The sequence below is a fragment of the Poecilia mexicana genome, unplaced genomic scaffold, assembly GCF_051168715.1.
Source record: "Poecilia mexicana isolate PSO_F unplaced genomic scaffold, ASM5116871v1 scaffold_21, whole genome shotgun sequence".
Lineage (NCBI taxonomy): Eukaryota > Metazoa > Chordata > Actinopteri > Cyprinodontiformes > Poeciliidae > Poecilia > Poecilia mexicana.
Genome location: NW_028263390.1, coordinates 3,660,448 through 3,685,663, shown reverse-complemented (window position 1 = coordinate 3,685,663; position 25,216 = coordinate 3,660,448). Strand labels below are relative to the sequence as shown.

The following is a 25,216-nucleotide window of genomic DNA, read 5'->3' as shown; positions in this document are numbered from 1 at the left end:
ATTTCCACACTTCAAGTTTAAGAAGCGCTCAGGGACTTCATGTTCATTACTCCTGGAGGTAGTTCCTGGAACTACCTATCAATGATCAAATTGCTTCTGAAATTTGATCAATTTCAGAAGCAATTTGATCATTAATAGGGTGTCCTAAAACAAACACAGGCTGATGTATACAACAATTATCCATTTCTGTTCAGCTAACTGAACAAAAAGGCTTTTGTGCACTCATTTGTCATTCCACAAATGAGTGCACAAACTTAAACGGGTTTTGTCATACCTTGTAACGGGTTGGTTGTCGGGGCAACCGTGGTGGTTGTCGGGGCAACTGTGGTGGTTGTTGGGGCAACCGTGGTGGTTGTCGGGGCAACCGTGGTGGTTGTCGGGGCAACCGTGGTAGTTGTCGGGGCAGCTGTGGTTGGAATCAGAAATTTCAGCATACCTTGTTGTACATGACATACTACAAGATAACTTAAACTCTGAGCTCATTACTGTGATTATGGTGTCATGGTGATTGTGTGAACACAACCTACCCTGGTTACTGGGAGGCCTTCAATAGCTGACACTCATTTCTCTCTAGAAATGACTGTCAAGGTTTTATCTGCAAAACCCTGACATCTAATTTAAGCGAATACTGAACTCTCATGTATGGCTACGGGATGTAAAACGTTCCTTTTCCATGGCATGACTTTACCAAAACTCTGGGTGAAAATGTGCAGGTTTTTACCTAAGAACTTCAACCTGTTTGCTAAAGAAAACTGTTGAACTACACCTCAGATCTCCATGGTCTACATACCTGTGGAGGGTGGAGGAGGTGGGCATGTAGTGGCATCTGTGGAGCGAGAGGGCCAATAAAACAAAATGTTGGAACTTCAGGTCTAGAAACTTAAATACATATTTGCAGTTGGACAAATAAGGTCTGTATGATCATGTACAGACGTCTAATGGATTAGTACTACTAACAACCTTTATCTAGAAAGCAACAAAACATGATTCTTACTTGAGACGGGCTGACAGAACTCATCATTGGGAGGAAGTCCATATAAACATGTACACGTTTCATTGCTGCATGAGTTGCTGCTGTTACATGTGTCACATGGCCAAGCAAAGCCGCTTTCACATTGACATTGGAGCCCATTAGCAGAGTTTGGATCACAGGCTGTTTCAAAAACAGATATATATATATATATATATATATATATATATATATTATTTTAATCTACTCTTATCTTATTTGTATCAAATCTGACACTCAACCTGCAGACTCTCTTACCTGTGGTGAAGTAGATCTCTTTCAGTCCCAGAGACTGAGAGATGGGGATTGGGAAGGTAAGACTTTGCAGACGACTTCTGACGTAGCTGAATATGCTTGACGGAACTCTAAAGGTTGGGATGAACACAACGATTCCCACATCGATGTCCACTAGCTCTGCGGTGGTTAGGTGGAGGAAGGAGTAAGAAGAGTTCTTTTTTTTTCATGCACAGCACTTTATGTCAGCTGTAAATGTTATTTTTTCACAGAATTTTGCTGTGTCAGATTTACAAAAACAATTCATTTTAAAATGAAGCTTTGGTAATGTTTACAACAACATGAACTGTTAGAAAGTAAATGAATAATTTGACCTGTTGTGTGCTGAAGGTGTGCTGATGTATTAGGAGTTTATTCAAAGTTAAACGAAATCATATTATTGCTAAAGAAAAAATGCTGTCGTTAACACTTTTCAGGTTGGAAGATGTAGATAACCAAACAACAAGAGAAAGATAAGTAGTACTAAAAAAGATTAGGAGTAAGAAAGCAAACACAGGAAAACTTTTTTTTTTTTTTTAAAAGGAAGTTTTCCAGCTTCTGAAAATGACATTCATAGATCTGACTGTAATGATGATAATGCAGGTTATGAGAGGTTTGATGAACAAGACTTTCAGAACAGAAGGAAGCTTTATCGTTTATCTAACATCAGTGTCTCTTTCGAGTTGTGCATTACAGTAACTGATCTGTAATGTAATGACTGTTGATTTAAGGTATTGGTAATAAAAGTTGTATGAGGACACATCTGTGTCTTTATTGTATTTCTAAAATGTTAAATTCTTATCAATCATTTTCAAAGTATGGAAATGGATGAGGAAGCTACAATACCCACTATAAATAGAGCAGTTATGTAGTTTTGATGCACTTCCACTCCGCCCTGCTTGGCCATTTAACTTGCTTAACTCTTTTCAGGTGTTGGTTGTTGAATGAATGTGTGACCTCATCACTAACCTCTGACTTATTGTTAGGTGCTGAGACTTTGGACCCAGCATTATGTGGCCACCTTCATCGTTCCAGAGGATTGTTTGTCATTAATTAGATACTGCTCAGCTTTCTTATTTACTTCAGTAAGATTCTTTTCTGCTTTGCACATCATCCCATCCTACATTCTCCTTGCCCATCTATGTAGCAAAGAATTCTGGGAGGTTGAGTATTTGCTGAACCTGCTTTCTGAACAGTCAGCATATATTGTACCTCAACACAAGTCTACATGTTTTACATACCTGGAGGTGGTGATGGTGTTGGGCATATGGAATTATCTGTGGACCAATCAGAGATTAAATTCTAAATGTGTGACTATAATCAAAGTGATAAGAAAACCTGATCAGTTTAAACAGAATCTTATTGACTCTGTGCAGGTTACTCCTTCAGCTGTCTTCCTTACTTGTGATTGGCTCACAGAACTCGTTGTTGGAAGGAAGTCCATATATGCAGGTACAGGATTGACTGCTGCAGGAAATGTTACTGCTGCACACGTCACATGGCCAAGCAAAGCCGCTTTCACACACACACTGATATCCATAAGTGGAGTTTGGATCACAGACTGTTAAATATATTTAAAAAAGATAAAAAATTACAAATTTTCCAAAAAAAGCATGATATTTTAATTAATTTAGCTAAAAGTTTTACCTGAGGTCAGTGTTATGTCTAACACTGTGAAAGCCTGTTGTACATCAGGGAAGGTTTTATTTAGCAGATTCCTTCTGAATGTATCGAGTGTGTCGTCTTGTAAACTGTTCACTGGGATGTGCACTTCAAGAACCAGATCGGTTTCTAGTAAAGTGAACAGAAGATGTAAATTATCATACTGATCATTTACAATTTATAATTTCTACATCCTTAATGTATCTACAATCCTTGCAGACTTTCCAGACTGAACTCTTTGCATGCTTCCACCTTTCATTCTACAGTTTGGCTTGTATCATACCATAGGTTGGTAGAGGAGCTGTTGTTGGGACGGTTGTTGTTATGTCTGTGAACAAAAGGAACTTTGATTAATTCTTGTGTGTAAAATAAATTAGGGCCATCAGAAATGTAACTTAAAATATCTAAAGCTGCTTTACATAACTTTGATAAAAATATACTTTTAACATATTTGTTAAGACTGTCACTATGTTGTGACAGTTGGTATAACTTTCTTATAAAAGATGTATCTTTTATAAGAAAGTTATATCTTTCTTATAACTTACCTATTATAAGAAAAGTAAGTTGTGAAAAAAGGCCTCTTCTGCCTTCTCTAAAGAAATACACTGCTTGGTCAGAAACATCCAATCAGAGTCAGGAGGTCTCTGATTGATTAACACCATCAATCAAGCTCATGTACACGCTATTCACACCCTTCTAATTTCTCTCCGCTACACTAAAGCTAGTTCCCCAAACATAGTCTGCCATCAATGCTCAGGCTTGTTAGCATGGCCACCACTGGTGGCAAATAAACGGTTTCCCTCTAATGGTAAGTTGCTTCTCTACCACTAGCGCATCGAGCAGCATGTACACGAACATGACTGACACCACTCAGAGCCTCCTCCTGGCTCTGATTGGTTGTTTCAGATTGTAGGATCTCTGCAAATGTCAACATTGGAATACTACATTCTATGCTTCCCTGTTATGCATCTCTTGGTCTCTGCAGCACAGAATTCTGGGAGATTCAGGGTTTGCTGAACCCATTTTCTGAAACAGGCAAGAACAAATATCAACTCAAGTCTAAGTGTCTTACATACCTGGAGTAGGTGTTGGGCAGATGGAGGTATCTGTGGACCAATGAGAGATTAAATCTCACCATCTTGAACTGGAATTTAGATCCTTTAAATAATTTGTTAGAAAAGAAGTTAAACAGAAAACTTACTGGTCTCTGCTTGGCAGAACTCATTGTTTGCAGGAAGTCCATTTATGCATGTGCACGTTTGACTGTAGACATCACTGCAGGAGATGTTACTGGTGCACATGTCACATGGTAAAGCAAAACCATCCTCACATCTGCACTGCAGTCCATCGGTGGAGTTTGGAGAGCAGACTGTTAAAGACACATCAAAGCAGGAAAGTCATTCACCTTTACTGTAGATCATTAGCTGTTATTATGCAGAGAAAGCAAAAGGGACCAGGTTGTCTTACCTGTGGTCAAGTCTATTTTTAAAACGTTTAACTGAGTGAGAGGAATAGGGTAGCTTTGATTCTGGAGAGCATTTCGGAATGATGCCAGTATGTTTGGTTGAATGATGGTATCAGGAATCCTCACATCAATGACCACTTCAATGTAAACAGGTTCTGTTGAGGTGAAGAGACTCAGTCATACCTTTAATGATAATGTAGATCACTGAGAAAACTGTTAATACTGTAAACTCAGCTCCAGTGTTGGCCTGTATTTGTGCAGAGGTGGATCATCAGGGCTTGCAAGCCCGTCTCTGCAGGCCTTTATACCATCACAATCCCTCACATATATCATCAAACTAAGAGTTTTGCAAATTAACCACTTTGTGTTTAGAGTAACAGAGAGGGAGTTGTCTGGGTAAGGCAGTGTGGGGACGTCAAGTCACAGCAGGGAAACGTTCAGGCTGTAATTTGGAGGTTAGCAGTTTTACTAACTGGATTTCCTATTTAAAAACAATAGGAAATTGTTTTTAAATAGGAACAATTTCCTATTGTTAGTTATTAGTAGGCTAATTGATGAATACATTAACTCACTCTCTCTATATTTATGCACCTCATGAACATCCTTCTAGTTTATAAAAGTGATGATTGTAAGTCTAAAAAGATATGAGAAGGAACCCTTCATGAAAAGTCTTTCTAGCATCTCTTGGCCTCTGCAGCAAAGAATTCTGGGAGGTTGAGTATTTGCTGAACCTGCTTTCTGAAACAGTCAGCATATATTGTACCTCAACACAAGTCTACATGTTTTACATACCTGGAGTTGGTGATGGTGTTGGGCATATGGAATTATCTGTGGACCAATCAGAGATTAAATTCTAAATGTGTGACTATAATCAATGTGAAAATAAAACCTGATCAGTTTAATCAGAATCTTATTGACTCTGTGCAGGTTACTCCTTCAGCTGTCTTCCTTACTTGTGATTGGCTCACAGAACTCGTTGTTGGAAGGAAGTCCATATATGCAGGTACAGGATTGACTGCTGCATGAAATGTTACTGCTGCACACGTCACATGGCCAAGCAAAGCCGCTTTCACACACACACTGATATCCATAAGTGGAGTTTGGATCACAGACTGTTGAAGATATTTAAAAAGATAAAAAAAAAAATAAAAATCATACACCGTTTTATTCTCAGGATCAAACCAAAATAAGGAAAACAAATAATGATTAAGTATACAGCTAGTAAGCAGACACTCTTACCTGTGGTTAAGAATAACTCTGTAATGTTTAAAGACTTTGAGAACGTTGTGAGGAAGGTTTTGTTGTTCAGAGACTCTCTAAACTCGTCCAGCCTATCAGACTGGTAGCTTGAGAACGGGATGTGTACTTCCAGGACTAAATCAATCTCTGTTCAGGCAAATAGATGAAAATTCCAACAGAATTAGGACTACTTAGAAGTTGATAGAACATTCACAAAACTAAACCGTATAATCTTTGACCACTGAGCAAAAGAGGGAAAATGGGAGAGACAATAAAAATAGTTGTTTATTATCATCGTATTTGTTGTATGTTGTCATACCATAAATTGGTGAAGGAGTTGTTAAGACCGTTGTCACTGGAAAACAAAAAACAAAAAAATTTAATAAACACGGGCATTCACAAAAATTGCCTTATATTTAAATTCTAATAATTCTTACAGATGTATACCAGAGAGCAAGGAACCTCTAAATTTATTCTATTTTATTCAAATAAGCCACTTGTAGGCTATAGAAATGTGACCTCTTCAGACCCTAATGCATTTCCATTTACCCCCACATTTTTCTCTAATTCGTACAAGATTGCAAACAGTTAATCTGGGAATCTACCTGGACTGAACTCACGCATGCATGAAGGATGACAACAGACGTCACTAAGTGACATGAGAACTAATCGGCGAAACCAATCAGTGGAATGCAGATCAGCTGGGTGAGAAGCTTTGAGTAGCCGAAGGAAAGGTGACTAATGAACATGGGAATGCACACACATAGATCTAAAACACAGATGTAAAACTCCCGTCCTCACTGCTGACAGTGCCTTTAGATGTGGTACTGTGTCAGCACAACTGAATCGGATAACTCAGTCACTAGTAGGGCTCTGTAGGACTTGAGTTTGTTTCCTGTGTGTGACTTGGGACACAAGCAGAAGTTGAAGAAGATCTCCCCTCCAGGACTGGAGTTTGGTAAAAAGGATTCTCACCAAACAAAACCATCAAGATAAGTATTGAAATGAGAATCTGAAGTGATACACAAAGAACAGAACTCAACACTGAGCTATGAAAAACACCACAAAAAGAAACCCATAAAAAGAGATGACACCAAAACATAACATCAAGCCAAAATGATCCAGGCACAAAGTTCAGTTAAACAAAATGCAAAGCCGTAGCGATCATGGTCAAGAGGTTTTAGAAGCAGGAAGCATCTAGTGTAGCAATATGTGTTGTACTGGCTTCAAAGAAATCTGTAGAATAAGACACTCTTGTTGAGTAGTTGTATTGTGAAGGGGATGATCCAGATACAAATTTTTTTCTGATCATAAAATATAATACTTTGCAAGAACCCAGGAGTAGAACTCTTGCTATCTCCTCTCAGGTTGTGTCTACAAGCTGTCTAGACATCACACAATGGCAGACAATGTGTTAAGAACGCATTCCAGGAACAACACAAACAGCTGCAATACCAGAAGGAGATGTTGCTCTTGTAGCTGTGGGAGAGGAGAACAAATGGCTCTGTTGTTTCAGTGAACGTACATACGGGCCGCAAGTCTTGCAACTCAACTGATATTCACATATCTATGACTTTTATAAAACCGACACAAACACTGTGAAAAAATATAGTCACGTTGACCCAATAATGGTGTTAGTACATCTTGGCTTCTGTTTGCACTGCTAAAAAAGCACACCACTGTGCAATCAGCACCCAGAGAGACTGCAACCGAATACAATCCAACCTGTTTTCTAATTATTTCACCTAACAACTATTTTGCTGCAACAGGGCACTAAAAGACTGTAGAGTGTTGAACTTTCATGTTCAGATGGTCCGACATTCATTAAGGTAAATAAATTACTTTATCCATGTACAAAAGATTTGTTGGTAAATGGGAATAAATTGCATTCTCATCTTTCCAGCATGATGCAGACCAGAAACAATTTAATCACTAGGTTTGAGTTCAAAGATGTAATGAACCTGCTGATGTATTATATGCAACATAGCAGCATGTTTGAATCAAAGCCCCCTGTTTTCTCCTGAGTTTGTTGAGATGTAAATCAAGTAGATTTTTCTTTCTTTCTTTTTTTGTTCAACCTGGTTCCTGGAGCAGATCACAAATGTGTTAAATTACAGCCAAAACGTTTTACATACCTGGAGTAGGAGTTGGGCACACAGAGGAATCTGTGGAGCAACGTAGAAAACAGTTTTTATATTTCAGCCAGAAAGCCAGAACTGAACATTCAGGGAGAACTTGCAAGTTTTTTAAGTTGTAATACAAAAATTAGTTTCCTTACTTGAGATTGGCTGGCAGAAGTCGTTGTTGGAAGGAAGTCCATTTAAACACGTACAGAACGGATTGCTGGGGTCATTGCATGAGTTGCTGCTGTTGCACATGTCACATGGCCAAGAAAAACCCTCTTCACATTGACAGAGCAGTTCATCGGTGGAGTTTGGAGAGCAAGCTGGCAAAGGTTTTATAAAAGATAGAAAGTAAACACTTTAAAAGCATCAATCCTAATCAGACGGATTAATCGTTAGTTAAGCCAAAGCTCTTACCTGTGGTTAACTCTACATCTAAAACATCTACCGTCTGTGAGAGCTCAATGGGAAAGGTTTCATTTCTCAGAGCCGCCCTGAGCAAATTAAGTAAGTTTGATGGTGCAGTGGCCAAAGGGATCTGCAGGTCAAGGACTACTTCAATGTCCAGCCATTCTGTTGACATAAAGACCAGATTTATGGTGGTGAACAGTTGTCATGAGGACAAAATCTTTCCACCTGTAAATAACCATGTATATTTTCACTTTACATTAACATAATACTGTTGGTCTATCTCATAAAATTCCAAGAAAATACACAAAAGTTGGTTTGTAAAACACATTTTTAGTAGTTTCAACATCTGATTACGATTGGAAACATCCATCTTTTCATGATGTGATTTTACTTAAGATCTGAGTGAACATGTGCAGATTCTGCTGAAGCAAAGTTCAACTGTTGAGCTACAACTCAGTTCTTCATGTTTTCACATACCTGTGGGAGGTGGAGGAGTTGGCTCGCATATAGTGGCATCTGGAGACGAAGAAAAGAAATAAGGCTAAATTAAAAGCAACCAATGTTGCATCCCATCACATATTTGCAGCTAAACAAACAAGTTATCTGATCCTGTGCAGATGTCTAATTGAATACTACTAAGAATATTAATTTAAAAAGTAAGAGAACAATATTCTTACTTGAGACGGGCTGACAGTACTCGTCATTGGGAGGAAGTCCATATAAACATGTGCAGGTCTGATTGTTGCATGAGTTGCTGCTGTTACATGTGTCACATGGCCAAGAAAAGCCGCTCTCACACTGACACTGGAGCCCATTAGCAGAGTTTGGATCACAGGCTGTTTCAAAAACAGACAGACAGTTTTTTAATTCTCATCCACATCAAATCTGACTCAGGAGGTAAACCACTCAACCTGCAGACTCTCTTACCTGTGGTGAAGTAGATCTCTTTCACTCCCAGAGACTGAGAGATGGATATTGGGAAGGTAAGACTTTGCAGACGACTTCTGACGTAGCTGAATAAACTTGATGAAAAACTAGAGGTTGGGATGAACGAGACAATGACCACATCGATGTCCACTAGATCTGCAGCGGTTAGATGGAGTGGGGGTAAGAGAAGAGTTCACTGCATTAAGATGATAGTGTGGTTTTTATGATGATTAAAAACTGCTTTCAAATTTACAAAATCTTGAGTTAAGTCAAACTACATGCATTTTGAAGCTGCATTAGGTATTTTTCTTTTTTTTTACATATTTGTCAAAACTGTCACATGGAGAAAAAAAAACTAGGCCTTCCTGTTCTTTTAGTGCTATTTGCAGAAACAACCAATGAGAGCCAGCAGGAAAGGCTTAGAATTGTCAGTCACACTTTGCCTCTTGCACACAGCATTCATAAGACTGCCAAGATTGCTGGTTTGGAGCAGCTGTGCTAATTGTGGAGAACAACCTAACATTACAGAAAAACTGTTGATCTGCCATCATCAGTGGTCATGCTAACTAGCCTTAGCATTCACGGCAGGCTCTGTTGTGGTAATTAGCAAATAGTAAGAAGGAGGATGTAAGCAGCACGTACACGAGGATGATTGGAAATGCTACAACCTTCTTCCTGACTCTGATTGGCTGGTTCTGACCAAGTAATGTATTTCTTCAGATGGCAGTAGAACCACTGGGAGGAGCTTGATTATTTCACACACCATCTGTCTCTTATTATTCTGTCAGGTCATAATGACAGTTTTTTGTAAATATGTAAAAAAAAAAAAAAAAAAGTATAAAAGTTGCATACTTCAGCTTTAAGAGGCCCAGTCACATTTAGAAACAATACTAAGATTTGCATGAGCACAATGTTACACATTATTTATTATTTTCTCCGCCAAACTAATTTGGCCCCATGCACGCAAGAATAAACTCTCATACCATTTGCTTGTGTAGAAGATGGTGTTGCAGTCGTTGTCACTGTGGAGACGAAACACAAAATGAGTTTAGGTTGGAGTCTATCAGCTCAGTGCTGTCATAGCACCAGCACATTTCGCTGATGCAGCAGATACATGATGTTTTCTTAAAATAGCAGGAATGGGAACTCTTCCAAACAGCTATGAGGGTTCTGAGAAAACTGGTCGGAGCACCTTCGTTGTTCTTGCAGGCATATCAGAATGCACTTCCTTGTTTCAATTTTTTTGTCAGGTATAGAGTGGTAAGTTAAGCACATATGCTTAACTTACCAAAGTGTTTTAAAGTAAAACACTTTGCTTTAAACAAAGTGTTTACTTTGTTTAAACAAAAGAAAAGGGCGATTATCTCCAAATGCATACTAGTCACAAATAAAACGCCGAGGTTATTAGTTTTATACCTACTACTTGTAGTAACTGCATCTTTACGAGTTTTAAAAAGTTGACAGTGATTTAACATTTTGGAAATTGACATAACATTGTCAACATTTTTAGAAAATGCCATTGGTTAAAATTTTCCAGAGGGGAAAAAACAAGTGGGAAAAAAGATACTCAAAACCAAATATGATGGCCTCACTCCTAGATAAACATTGCACTAAAAGTCCATTGTTTATCCAACAGTGCATTGTTTTTTTTTGTTTTTTTTTTTGTCTTTTTTGCTAAACGCTCTAGCTAACTTTGAAAACATTTAGCCAGCTTAGTTTACCCCAAATTAATGTTTCTGGATAAATGTATTTGGTTGTTTTATAAAACTTTCAGTCAAAGTTTGAGATCCATATCGATGTTTTTACTATCAACTTAAGAATTCTTCAAGTAGTTAGAGATTTATATTTATGTTCTTATTTTGAAGTGACTGAAGATCGTTCATGCAGCAGTTAGGTTTCTTATTCTGCCATTCTTTCTTTTCCCCCCCCAATAACTTTACCATATAAATCACAGACAGTGGAGAACAAGATATGAACACAGAAACATTATCTAAGGGCATTTAATAACATGTACATTAACATATCAGAACTAAATTAGCGTTTGATTGTTGTAGTCTTTCATAGACATCTTTTGAATTGAATGTAGGCATTTAGCCTTAGCACTAACGACCACGTTAGTGTGGTATTTGCTGTAGTGTTAAAACTACCTTTTATGATTAGTGCTTCAGGGTTAGCGCAGCTAACCTTTTAGTAATGGGGCCCACCACAGCAAATGAGGGTTATATTAAAAATATGCACAAATATCTTTATTTCGCACATTTGTTCCAGTAAAAAACCTTCTGTTGTTGGTTGTGGTTCACACCTTGAAATAACCTTCATCTTTGACTCCACAAGTTAGTAAAACCATGAGTCCACAAACAGAAATGACATAATATTTTCAAGAAAAAAGGAAAAAAAAATAAACCAACAATATAATGTATATAACAAAATATATACATTATATTTGAATTTAACACTATGATCTCGTGAAGACTTTATATCTCATTTCTACTGACTGTGTTTCTGAACCCTGGTTAAGCCAGTGGATTCTGAATTGTTAGAACTTAACAATTCAGAATTAAGTTTTGTCCTGTAAAAAACTTTGGACAAAAAACTATTTGTCCTGTAAAAAAAACAGGACAAATAGAGGAAAAACTGGCATTAGAAGAGAAAAATCAATTCCTTTATCAATGGTTTTGCAAAAATAGATTATCATCTTTGCTATAACAATGCAGTATTATATAACAATGCATTGTTCAGACATACTGTATATGTTTTATGAAAATAGCCTGTGCAGTTCTGAAATTCATTCATGGATTGACCTGTGCTGTTCTTGTACTTTCATAGCCACTAGATGTCCTCAGGCACCTCTGTTCTTTGTTCCCTTTTCACCATCTGTTTCTCACCTCCCCCACCCGAACAGGTTTAAAGTAAAGTATATCAGTATGGTGGTTTTTATCTTGCATCTGCCTGCAACATACCTACATACTTGGTCTCTCTTCACCTCATCTCTTAGACTTGAATGGTTAAGGAAGTAAATATATCCACACTATTTTAACCAAAAATACATTTAAAGTCTCTCTTAAAGCTCTGTATACAGCCTGTGCTCGGTCAGTGTTTATAATACCATTCACAAATGCGTTAATTCTTATTATTTTCGCAGTAATATGTTACAGCAAAAATAATAAGGAACATGTTAGAGGCAAAAACATGCCACTAACATGTCACTTCATATTAGTGACATGTATTTTAAATTGTTATAGTTTTTAGTTCAATATATATAGAGCTTGAATAGAACTTTTGCTCTACTGACTGATGAATGCTGGTTTTTCAGGCCTACCTGTTTGGCTGCTGTTTGACTGGCAGAACTGACCATCAGCTGGCAGGTCATTAATGCAGCCACATGTGCCACCAATGATGGCGTCACAGACCCCGTATGTAATGCAGTTGTTGTAAGACCAGGCAAAGTTCTCCTCACATACACACTGGTACCCAGTTATGTTTGGTGAACACACTGTGGGAAGAAAAAAAAAAAAAAAAAAAAACATCAACGCAATACAAAGACTTAATTTTGTTCCCAGAACAGGAGGACATGGTACAGCATTAATGTTTGTCAAAAATGAAAACAACACTAAGCCGTGTTATACCTGTTGTGGTCTCAAGGCTGTTGATTTCCACAGTGTTGTTGATCACAACGGGGAAGCTGAAGTTCCTGAGAATCCTTTGGAGACTCTCGAGGTCAGAGAAGGTTATGACAAATTGGAGGTCGTGTTCAGTGAAGTTTGAGAGAGCAGAAGAGGCTGGAAGAAAAACTTCCTTTAATGACTGTCCTAACAGTGACATTAATGAGACATTTAGTGTATCCAGAAAGGAGCCATTTTTTTCTACAGTGACTCACCTTCTCTTTTCTCTCTGGTATGAAGGATGGATGATGTGGAATCCCTCAGATCCTGTAAAGCATCAGCACTTCTGCTTATCTTTGCAATTTTGACCAATGAAAGTAACTATTTATGTGTTTTACACTGTGAAAGGACAATCTCACATGGTGTGACGCTACAATAAGGTTGGTAACATGCCAGGCTCACCTGAAAGAACACGGACACAGACTGTCTGAATCCTGGTTGGTCGAGAGTGAAGCATATTAACAACAGCAAAACACCGAACCGCAGGGCCTTTGGTAAAGCCATCCTCACTAAAGAGAGAATAAAGGTAAATACCTTCCAAGCTTAAGTGTTCCTAAAAACATCTACAAGAAAACCAGCAATTACATATATACAATCTTACTGGTCTAATGGTGTAAAGACTTGTAGTTGTTGGACCTGTATGATGCCATTCCATGTACTTAATCATGTAAACTAAGCTTTTAAATGTTCCCTGCCCAGAAATACACATAAATGCTACAACCATTTCAGAAGAGACCAGTCATATTTGGGTTCAACCATCAGTGTTTACTTAAAAAGGGTTGGCAGAATCATTTAGAAATGGTGATGGTTTATAGTTCCAGTAGTTTGTTAAAAGATCAAACTTAAACAAACAAATGAAAAACTTGTCTTGGCAGCAGCTAATGTTAGTGCAGCAAAAGAGAAAGCGAAACCACATTGTTTTGCTTTGTTTATGCCTTTGTTTGGCTAAAGCAAAACTGTACTACAAACTTTTTATCCCCCCAGAATTTTTACTGTCTTCCTCATTCAGTGTTTTAAGGGAATATCAGATTGTGGTCAACTAAATTCTCTGACGTCAGCAGATATTATCTTAAATGGGAACAATGGCCCTGACATTTATCACTGTCACCAAGTGATGGCTGCTCCCAATCAGAATAATAAACATTAGCTTCACAGATTTCTTCAGGTGAAGAAAGCCAACACCATAACACTACATCCACATTGCTTTTCATTTGATGCAAAGATCCTCTGTACCAGACCATTATGGTCCTCTAGGACTTTCTCAGTGCAACTCATTTTTGCGACAACTCTTATTTACAAAAGCAATTCAATCACGGAGCCAAACACCCATCAGATAGATAAGCATAGTCAGATCATGAGTAAAAGAAGAAAAGAAAAATCCATAACATTTTTAATAGATTCATTGTTGAGAGATCTGTTGCTCTCCAGTTTATTGGAGTTTCATTTATTGCTTAAGAACATTGAGGGGAAAAAGCTGCTCTGACTTCTTGTTGAGAATTTACCTTGTTTTTATAATTTCTTCTTCTCTTACTTCTTCTGACACAAAAGTGAACAATGAGTGCTGTTTTACCCCTACAAAGAGTTTATTTTGAGGTCTTTTACCTGAAGGTGTTGATTCTCTGAGTTTAACCTGAGTCCTAGACCATTCACAGACCAAGACTCTAAAAACATTTTCAGTTTTGCAAATCGATGAGCAATGTTAAAAAGTAGCAAAACATTTAACATTTTGCACTTTATAAGATCCAAAAAGAACAAGATTGTGCAATGCATAATTTCAAGCATGATTTCAAAATGCAAGGATTAATACAAAACCCACGCCATGTCTTTTAAATTGACTAGGTAAGCAAACCTTGTGCTAACTTGGCCAAATGATTGAGCATAAACATTTATTTATCTTAGGAAAACTTTACAAAGCCTTTGCAAACGTGCTGGTAAAGCCAATCAAGCTAATATAAGAAAATTACAAAGACATTAATGCATAATGACAGCAATAATCGCAATTATTGTCAGTTTAGATTAAATAAACACAGATGTTTACATATCAAGAAATATTTTGATTAGTTATAATTAATATTAAAACAAGCAAATAAAGGACTAAATGCCTTTGGAATTAATTCCAACTATAGATGGAGAATGATTACAAGTTTTTCCAAAACTGTTATGGAGGCCATGATCTGATAAAAGTACTAAAATCTTAGCAGGGAATAAAACGTTTTAAGAACTCTTCCAGCTGACGGAGAATTGAAGACAAGAGAGGACCAGTCATAGATTTATAAATGACATTATGACAACAACATTAGGACACAAAATGCTTTGGAGTTTGTAATGGAAGCCAGTGTGTTCAGGTTATGCAAGAACTGCTTATTGCTACATGAACATAGATGACCTCCTCACGAAAGTGCAACTGTCAGCATTTTTGCTTTAGTTTCTTGCCCAATCCCAGAAACACACCTGTTAGATGAGTGAATGTAAGTCAACCAAAGGATAATGTATGTGAACAAAACTAACAAAACCACAGATACAAGTGTTTAACTCCAATAGACTATTCTGTATATAACCTAGTGCGTAACCAGCACGTACTTAAATTCCTGACAACTAATGCAGTTTAACCGCCTGTATCTTTATGATGATACAGAAAGTATGGCTCTGTTCCAGAATGTTCATGCTTGCTTTGTCTAGTTCTGGAACAAACAGGTCCCAAAGAATTCCAGAATGTAGTATAAGTAGCTACACCCAGTTTCGAATCTCAACTGTACTCTCTAATATAGTTGCACAACAGTTTTATGTAGATATATATTCCATTATTTAATTATTTAAAAAATTCAGGTGTATGAACATTTCTGATGTGGAATCCACTAATTATGGTGTTTCCTGCTTAGTTAGCGACACTACAGCCTTTTGAGGACAGACTAAGTAGGACAACTAGTTGCTGCAATATCACACTGTAGTACACTGACACTTGTCCAGAGTGTAGCTACCCTGTTTTATCTGCTAACTCCTCAGACACAATAGTTACTTTACATAAAAATGCTCAGTTTCAGACCTTCAATCGTAATAGAGTCATTGTTATTAACCACATTGATTTTTATCCATTAAAATTGTCCCATTTCATGTTATTGACCACAATAAATGATGCATTTCTAAAGTGAAACAAACCTACTACTTATGTAACTCTTGACAAGTTGTAATACTGGTTTCTCTGTAAATACACTAAAGAAAATACAGCTGACTGTGTGAGTTCCATTGTCTAGGCAATTATTCATATGGGTGAGGCTGTCCAAAAGCTTAACTATTAATTCACTGAGTTAAAAAATGAACGTCATATTTCAGTATAACAGCAGATGTGAGGTAGGTCAACTTAATTGACCTTCTCAGACTTGTTTCGTTCATAAACAAGCAGAAAGTGACACAGAACGTTTTTTCTTGGTGACTTTTTGTGGCCACGTAATCACATAAACATCCCTAACAACACACAAAAATATCTGTGTCAATTGTCTTTTCAACAATTTCCACTTGGCCAAAAAAACAAAACAAAACAATGAAAATGAAGAATAAAAAATGTTTCCCTTATTTTAAAACACTGAGATGTGGGAGACTTAAATGGCTGATTTTCATTTTGTGTAGTGGCTAGCTATGGTCCAGATCTAATGCTAGTTTCTTTGTAAACAAGTAAAAACTTATTTTTTTGCTACAAGTTACATTTTACTCTGGTTTTAAAAGAGACTACTACAATTAATCTGCTTTTAAAAAGGTTTGGTTACAAGGTTGGAGAAACGATAGCGAACAGATTTCTGACATCCCAGCTGCTCATCTCCCAGTTGTTTTTTTCATTTCACGCATACAAAGATAATACTTAACTGATATCCTTATGGCAGAAAACACAATTTATTTCCATTTAATATTTTTGAAACATTTGAAATGACAATAGCTTACATGTTATTTATCATCCATTAAGGTCTCCCACTTTTTTTTTTTTTTTTTTGCAAATAACTAAAACAAAGTTACACAATTCTAGACTTTACAAAATGGTGTTCTCCAGTTCTCGAAGTTCTTAACATCTCAAATAAGTAAAGTAAATGGTTTCTGGGTTCTGCTGTAATTGGTAATGTCATTCTGAAATACAGGTACTCTTCAACACCTGATTGAAAAAAGTTAATGTACTGGTATATCTGAATTATGAATAAAAACATAACTTTATAGAATTCTAGTTTGAAGTACCACACACCAGTAGGTGGCAGTAGCAGAAATTATTCTCAGAAGTTTTTACTTCTTTCAAGTCTAACTCATAAGTAAATAAGATATGGACAGTGTATTCTGTATTTTCTGTTTTATTCATGTAAAGTGTTTGGAACATTTATTTGAGGTTGTTAATATGTTTGTTGATGTTGGAATGACTGTAAATGTTCATATAATTATTTACATTACTATCTGACAAAACAATTTAATCTAGGACTGTAGAATCTAGGACTCTAGGACTAATCAGCATGAAGACTTTATTGTAAATAAACATGTTCTGTTTGTAAAAATCTTCCATTAGGTATTTAATTAATTTTAAAATATTGATTTAATTAAATACCAATAAGGTCCTTCATTATTTACAGTCCTTGATATCAAAATCTCTGTCTGTATTTCAGATTCTTATTACATTATTGTATATATGTAATTGACTTGGAATCTGTCTCTATAATTGGACTGAATTGACTTGATATAATGTGCCTTGACACGTGAGAAGGGTTGTGGCATTACATAAATAAACCAAGACTGAATTGAATGTTATTTTATTTAGTAAGAGTGTGTTTGTTGTATGCACGGTGCTGTTTTGTGTTTGTTTGATGCAATATTGTATGATTGCAAATGAACTTAGAAAGAAAAAAGGGAATAAATGCTCAGAGTTTTTGTTGTGTCTCAGTCTCTCTTTTTCATTGGCTGTTGACAACAACAGTTGCAAATGGGCTGACAGTAAGTTTACTGTAACTGACTTTGTTCAGGTTTTACTAAACATAAAGTGTTTGTTTGAATGCTCCAGTCTGGTCCTCTGAAACACTTTCTGACTCCAGTTTTTGCTTCATCTCACGCTATTTTTATTTTTATTTTTTTGCCAGATCTCCCTCCCAAAATGGCCACAACTACTGCAGACTGACTTAGACTTTCCTAATGAAATCAGGGGTAAAATTGGGCCAAACTATCTGTAGTGTGTCTCCCATCAAAGGATCCTTTCCTGTAGCTTTTTAGCTTTTTGTTAGAGATACATTATCCACCCATTATCCTTTCAGTTATAACACACTCCATTTCATTCTGCTCATCCACATCAAATTAACCTTTGGCAGAAAATGGAGGATGTCAATGTATCTTGATTTTAGTCTTTCTATGGAACCTTGCTTCAGCTGCTCAAAGATTGACCCTCATCTTACAGTCATGATCCATGTCTCATGACCTCACAGATGTGGGTTTGGCCTCAGTTAAACAGGTAAATCCAGAGGCTTTTTGTCTTAGTTTCGACTTCATGATGTACTCCAGCTGCACCCACATTGCTGCAGGCAAGGGCTAAATCTCTTCAGTCCATTTCCTACTTACTTCTACAATTAGTTGTGAACAAGACACAAAAAATATTTAAACTTCTCCACTTAAGAATGTTTTTTCTCTTAAGACCTATGCCTTCAGACTTAGAGGAGATGACTCTGCACACTGCTACTAACTGATGTGAATGCCAAACCTTGCACTAATAAAAGTGAGATATTTTGCTCCTCCTCATGACTTGTTCATCACTAGTCTCACTGTTCAGTGATGGAATGAAAACTCTTGAACTCAAACTAAATCTTACGACCGATGAAGAAATTAAAATTATTCACGTTTTCTGCATTACAATCCAACTTTGCAAGCTTCAAAGTGCAAGAGGAAAAATCGAGAAGGCAAACAAATAAAACACACAAACATGCACTCAATCAGACCCCACATCAGCTGATCAAGTTTCTTTTTGTTTATCTGCGCTTTCTGCTGTTACAAAAAACTCGTCCAGGAGAAGTGAATGCTCCAAGTCGATGACTCGATGCAATCTGCTGGGTTTCCTTAGATACAAACAATCACACTACTTTGAATATTAAACTGGGCCTGCTGTAATGTTTGATAATTAGGATCAATTGGAATGTATGACTGATTTGTTGTGAACTGGAGCTATATAAATAAACTGAATTGACTTTCATTTAAAACTCACAGAAAGCCTGTATGGTATGATGGAAAAGATAATTAATAAAAAATGTATGTAATTTCCAAACTGTGGATAACCTTCATGAAATCATCTTTGACACACAAAGGTTTCCATTAGTCCTCTAAACACCTGCATCACCCTGCAGCAGTGTTATTCAGCTCATTCTGTATAAAATATTCCATGTTTGTCCCTAAAAAACAATGTAAACCCCTGTTCTAACCCCAACATAGCATCAAATGTCACTAGGATGCACTGTGGTCTGTTCACCTTGTTAAATGTAACACCATTCAATACATGTTTCTCAAAACTGTGTGCGCCACTCTGGGGCCAAACAGTGACTTACAAACTTGACTAAAAAGATTTGGTCAAAGCAACAGTGCAGCAGAAATTCACTTTGAATTTTAATAACTCACAACACTAAAGATATATTTAAAGTACCAGCCAGTTGTACATTAATGTCATCTTTTAAAAACTACAAGCTAAAACAGTGATTCCACTTTATTTATTGTAGCTCCTGTGAAGGTTGAAGATGTTTTCATTTGAGCTAGAGGAGATTTTTTAAACGTTTTACTCCTTGCTTTCTTACCCAACTACATGAAGTACTTTGTTACTTAAAACTCAGAAGAAGGCATGAGTGAGAGTTATCTCTTAGTAAAAATATTTGAAGGATATAACTTTTGAAAAAGTTTTAGCATTACACAATTAACAAGCATTGTTAGGTTTTAAAGATTCCTTCAGATTTATGATTGTTTTTGTTTTTTTTCTTTTCTTTTTTTTGCATTTTTGTGACTCCCAAAATTTAAACCAAGCTGAAATATTTTGTCCTCGTCGCAATGAGTTTCAAAAAGTCAGTTTACAATGTAATTAAATCAGTACTTCAATACATTTCTTACTCCATCTTGAAAAGTAACGAATCAAATACCTCACACCAATTAAACACCAAGTGGTGTCATGAAATCATGTGAATGGTTATGCATAAATGTATTAATTACAAAGTATAGCTGGATGGTCAAGAAAAGGATTCTGTAAACAGGATGCTTAGAACTTAAAAGTATCTCCTGGATCACATTAGGCGCAGAGATGTAAAAATACCTTATAATCAACTCACCTACTCTTGTCCTGTTGATTCCTAAAAGGCTCGTCAAAACCGTACTTTCATCCTACTGCTCTTCATTCCGACACACTGATTTATGCTCCCAGTCAAGTAAAAGTCTTTGATTCAACTTCCTCAAAACAAACTCGTCAGGCTTGTTGAGCAAGCTGGGTTTTTAACAAATACTCAGGCGACTGTCTATTCACTTTGACTGTGGGGATTGTCCTGTGAAAACAAATGTCTGCGTCATGTCTTTTCAGAGTACCACTACGTCGCTGGAGGACATGCCTATTTCCTTTAGAACTGCTTCTGTGTTTATGCTACGCTCATCATCTTTGTCTTTTTGTCAACACACACAAAGCAGGCTCACAGATTTCATAAATCTTTCAGAAACATTCAGACTTTCTTAAATCATATAGTGCATCTATGACTTATGTAAAGTACAATCTGATCTCTGACCTGATTTAACGTATCTGATTTCAGATTGTAGCAATTCCTGGGTTACAATTGACAAGAGGTCATATTTTCACACATTGCTAAGGTTGTTTCGGTTTTGATCCTTTCTTCAGCTGAAGAGGCAACCAGCTAATTCTGATGAACAGATTGATTTTATGTCAGCGAATGTTTCCATGATGGCTGCTGGTCATTTAATAGATTCAACTATTGACTCTATGAAGCCATGTAAATTCATGTGTGACATGAAAGTTAAATCTGATCATTATGCACAGAAAAATGCTGCTGAATGTGGCAGATGTTTTGGTCAATTCAATGATCAGATCAGGCAACAAAACCTCTTCCACAGGATGAAAGACAAAGTTAGATTATGAAATGTAGCCTTTTACCTGCAGGGTAGTTAGACATTGCATAGCTAGAGCTAGTAATAAGCTCAAGATTTTCAACCAAAGAACTTTTGAGAAAAGGAGAACAAGCATTAAAAGTTAAAGTTAGTTAAATTAAAAGTTAAATTAAAAGTTGTTACTTGAGAATTTTAAAATATGTTTTTTCTCTAAGGATCTTATCAGGATTTACTGGAGAGAGGTTAAGTTTTGAGCTGAAGTAAATGGTTTTTCAAGCAAAGGTGTCTGTTGATCGGCAGCTGAGGATAATTACGGCATCAGAGGTAGTGGCTCAAGGAGGATATGTTCATAGAAGAAGATTGGTGATTTAGAAGAACATTGCAGGTTCTATCAAATAGAGGCAAAAGTCTGGTTGGTGTGTCTGGAACACAAAGAGACTTAAGCTATGAAACTCTTTAAAAATTAAAATAGCACAAAGACTTAGCTCTTTGATGAGCTGCAGACACGATTAGTACAAGTGCCTTATAAGCTGCTCTTAATGAGATAAGGACATGCAGGTATGGTAGGAGCAAAGTCACACAACCAGGTAAACACCAGAGAACTGAAAAGGAATAACAGGAAACAGACCCCACCCATCCAGCAGAGGGTAATGGCAATACTAGAAGGTTGTCACCTCAATTTTTTAAAATAATTCCCTAGAAAGACTGGATTAAAGTAGTCAGGCAGGGGAAATAGACTCTAGAAAAGTTGGGGTGTGGAGGCAAAGGAGGGGATTGAACAACAGAACAATTGGAAGGGCTTTGTGATTAGTAAGTGACGTTTTGTTGTCTTGCGTTACAGAAATATAAGACTTAGAACATGGGTGTGTGAGTTTGACAACTGGAAGTGCGTAATAGTTAAACAGATGAGAAGGCTGAACAATCAAAGAAGCCTCAAAGAAACATTAACCAGGCACAGGTGTTGGAAATGATCCAGGACATTAAGGCTATCAACACGAGACTGACAGAGAGGCCACACAGAGCAAGACCACGGCAAAAACATCACGACCACACAGCACCACGCCAGGACGTCACAAGCTAACTATGATAAGTCTTAACCACTGGCCTGTCTCCAGGAGACAGTCTAGTGGAAGTAAGGACTAAGAGCTCTAAAAGATTTAACAGTTGACAAGTTATAAAAATTTCAGATGAGTTCCTTCAGGACTACAATAGGCTCTGGTGTGTAACACTTTATTTCTCAGAAAATAAAGTACATCACATTGCTTAAAAATACTGGGTTGAAAGCCACATGTTTTTACCTGAAGGAAAGTGAGGCCTTTTCATTCATTTTAAACATCCAAGTAAGCAGGTTAACTGCCCTCACCTGTTTCACAAGGCAGACAGAAGAATTTGCAGTCTTTGTTTAAACTTATGGTAAAGGTCTGTGCACTTTAAGCAACAGATTGTCATCTTCTTGCAAGACTATACAATCAACTTGTTAACAGGTTTTTAAGAAAACTAATTAAAATAAGCCAAATCTAAATCAGAGTAAAATTCAAACAAGTATTCTACTTTAAAATTAGCTTCTTCTTATGAGATATTTAGCAATCCACAAGCTCATGATGATTGGCAGTGAAGAATTGTCAAGAGCTGGAATGCGTTTTTAAATATCAGGACGTAAGGAGTACCCTGAGAGAATGGAAAAATTCTTCATCAGTTCCCATGAGAATTCATAGTTTAATCTCAAAGGTAATTTCATTTTGCAATATTCATATATAGTAGCTTGATGAAAACCAATGGTTGTGAATGAATAAGATTGAGTTTGACCATGAACTGATACTATCTGATTGAATTGTTGAAGTTTAGTCTAGTTAGAGCATTGTAAACAAGATTGAATAACATTCATGAGCAGGTTTGTTGTAGACCCAAAAAGTCGTCAAAAAAGAATTCTCTGTTTTTGTTATATTACTTCATGGTTTGATAAAAATCTACACCGACAAATTAGTCAGTAGTCTTTAGTCGCCACCAACTTCTCTACTTTGAAAATAAACAGGATGCAGTTCTTTCATCACACAAGTCCCTTGTTGGCTGGTGTCATTTCTGGTTCATTATCACCCTAAACTCTGTGGGTCCACTTTCACCACGTTTATTCTTCAGTGGCCGTAACTTTGTTTTCCTTTACATCTTGTGTGCTTTATAAACCCCTGTGGAAAAGATTAGTTGACAGTGTGCCTGAGTATTCTACGGCAACGGTAGCTGAGGGACTGTCAACAGACCACACACATTCACACCTCTAATTGAAGACTCTCTATCCAGAGACATCATCCAAACATGCACTGTTTTTAGTTTGTGTTTGCTTTAAAAAGTGTAATATGATATAATTTTTGCAAATATGATGTCACCTTCATTTTAAAAATGATCTTAAAAAGTACAAACTAAATGACAACTTTTCACCTTTTGAAATTGATGGAACCGTAATACAGTTGTTCTGTTAACTTTGATAGTAGTTTGTCTTGCCTTTGCTTTTAGATGCCAACCTTATATGGGATTCTGCCTGGATCCCATATAAGGTTGAATTAATGCACCTAATTGAACCATGCTGTGTCAAGATGCCTTCATTTTTTCCAGTTCCATTTTTTCACCAATTAATCAGAAAAGTCTATTTTTTTTTCTTCTGAAAACCAGATGTATGGAAGTGACAAAGTTAACACGTTTCCCACAACACTCCACTGATTAGAGATCTAAGATATCGTTCTTGGAATTTATTGAAGCCACTCCCTTTGTTCAGTCCGTTCACATTTCTACTAAGAAACTTCCTAGAATTTTTACATTCCTTTTTCAGTCAGCAGATTGTTGGATAACTCCAAAGCAACAGCAACTTCTGTATTCAACTGATTAAACTTTAGCTTTAATAACATAAAGCTACATAATTTTAAAAGTTTAATCAGGAATGCTTTTGTAACAAATTTATGTCAGATCATGATTTCTTAGTTAATGTCAAGTTGTTGTAACAAAGACATTTTGAATAATGTCACCTTTGTATCAACAGTGTCATGATTTACCAAATGACACTTTATGTCAACAGTCATAAATATTCATGAAGGCTTATTCATGTTTATGATGGTGTCATGACAGTCATATTCACAACCTGTCAAATAAAGTGTTACCCTCTTATTCTTAGAAGGACTTGCACACAGAATGTTAAGAATATTTTAAAAAACAAGATTAGCCAAAATAATGAAAACACAGAGGGACCGCCAATGTCTTACTGTTTTTGCGTCAAGTGCCTCTAAAAATGTATACATGGTGAGGAAGGTCACAAGTGTAAACTAAATTTTTGACTTTAATGTAAGTGAATTATTGGAATTCAACCAGAATTAACAATAAATAATTATTATATATATCTATTTATTACCATTGGGTGGTTTGGAGGCAACAGATGTCCAGCTCCAACGGCCTCATTGTCGGACCCTTCCTCCCCAGAAGGAAGAGTCCGACATTGTTGGAGGCATCATTGTTGAACTATATGGCTCAAAAATAGTGTTGTAGTTATTCAGTCTTCATCACTCAATCTAGCTTCTTCCTCCAATTGCTAAAGTCTTTGCTGAAATCGCTCACAACTTCCTCCACTTCTGCGTACCCAGCCTTAGTTGTTTATGTTTTGACTTACCCTCATTACGTCACAAGATGGGACCAACGTTTGACCCAATTACTACAGATGAAAACAGCAACACAGGTTCCTACAATCAATAGTAGCCGTACAGGCACACCCGCTAGAAGGAAACAAATACATCCAGTACAACTTTCATTCTATTGGCTGAGAGGTTGCCATGCAACGGTCCATTTTTGTTCCAGAAGCAAGCAGAAAATGTTTCGTAAGAGAGCAGAGAGTCCGAGCAGAGACTAAGTGAGCGTGAGGAGGACTAGCAATAAGGGATGCACCAATTTATTGGCCCGCTGATTTACTGGTGCCAATTTCTTTCATTTTGGGACATCGGTGATCGGCCGATTTTTTTCAAGTGGAAGCCGAGCTTGTCCACCGATCTTATTTAAGAAAGATCTAAGAATCAACCACTGTCCTCTTTTGCTCTCTGGTGAGAAATGTTTGACTGACAGACCGGTGCTCCAAATTCTGTCTGCACATTTTCAATTAACAATAGTTAATTGAAACTTACTCTTTGTAGAGTAAGTTTCTACAAAGAGTTGTAGAGTTGTTGCCAACTCTACAACTTTCTTGCTATCTTGAGTAACATTTCAGACATGAAAAATTGGAATTGGAAGGTTAAGCATTTTAAAAGATCATTAATTGGCGATTGGCCAGAAAACTGCAATCGGTGCACCCTACTCGCGATATTATTCAACAGGTGGGATG

General features: G+C 36.8%; 1 protein-coding gene across 2 annotated transcripts in view; it reads right to left on the bottom strand.

Annotated features, from left to right (window-relative positions):
* LOC106907748 (uncharacterized) overlaps positions 1 to 20,265 on the bottom strand; it is a 33,597-nt gene extending 13,332 nt beyond the window's left edge. Inside the window, exons 1-27 of one of the 2 annotated variants that reach the window (XM_088001979.1) lie at positions 20,085 to 20,265; positions 13,174 to 13,280; positions 12,987 to 13,038; positions 12,736 to 12,888; positions 12,429 to 12,602; positions 10,093 to 10,131; positions 9,110 to 9,265; positions 8,860 to 9,018; positions 8,660 to 8,698; positions 8,189 to 8,344; positions 7,927 to 8,094; positions 7,784 to 7,813; positions 5,968 to 6,003; positions 5,649 to 5,795; positions 5,363 to 5,521; positions 5,202 to 5,237; positions 4,412 to 4,564; positions 4,146 to 4,313; positions 4,021 to 4,050; positions 3,228 to 3,272; positions 2,930 to 3,073; positions 2,685 to 2,843; positions 2,524 to 2,559; positions 1,268 to 1,423; positions 995 to 1,153; positions 791 to 826; positions 275 to 406 (exon numbers count right to left, since the gene is read on the bottom strand). In XM_088001979.1, the coding sequence (XP_087858105.1) occupies positions 275 to 406; positions 791 to 826; positions 995 to 1,153; positions 1,268 to 1,423; positions 2,524 to 2,559; positions 2,685 to 2,843; positions 2,930 to 3,073; positions 3,228 to 3,272; positions 4,021 to 4,050; positions 4,146 to 4,313; positions 4,412 to 4,564; positions 5,202 to 5,237; positions 5,363 to 5,521; positions 5,649 to 5,795; positions 5,968 to 6,003; positions 7,784 to 7,813; positions 7,927 to 8,094; positions 8,189 to 8,344; positions 8,660 to 8,698; positions 8,860 to 9,018; positions 9,110 to 9,265; positions 10,093 to 10,131; positions 12,429 to 12,602; positions 12,736 to 12,888; positions 12,987 to 13,038; positions 13,174 to 13,275 (2,824 nt within the window). In that variant the 5' untranslated portion in view covers positions 13,276 to 13,280; positions 20,085 to 20,265. The remainder of the gene's footprint in view (positions 1 to 274; positions 407 to 790; positions 827 to 994; positions 1,154 to 1,267; positions 1,424 to 2,523; positions 2,560 to 2,684; positions 2,844 to 2,929; positions 3,074 to 3,227; positions 3,273 to 4,020; positions 4,051 to 4,145; positions 4,314 to 4,411; positions 4,565 to 5,201; positions 5,238 to 5,362; positions 5,522 to 5,648; positions 5,796 to 5,967; positions 6,004 to 7,783; positions 7,814 to 7,926; positions 8,095 to 8,188; positions 8,345 to 8,659; positions 8,699 to 8,859; positions 9,019 to 9,109; positions 9,266 to 10,092; positions 10,132 to 12,428; positions 12,603 to 12,735; positions 12,889 to 12,986; positions 13,039 to 13,173; positions 13,281 to 20,084) is intronic. The other variant, XM_088001978.1, reaches the window with a different exon arrangement.
* Positions 20,266 to 25,216: the final 4,951 nt, after the last annotated feature.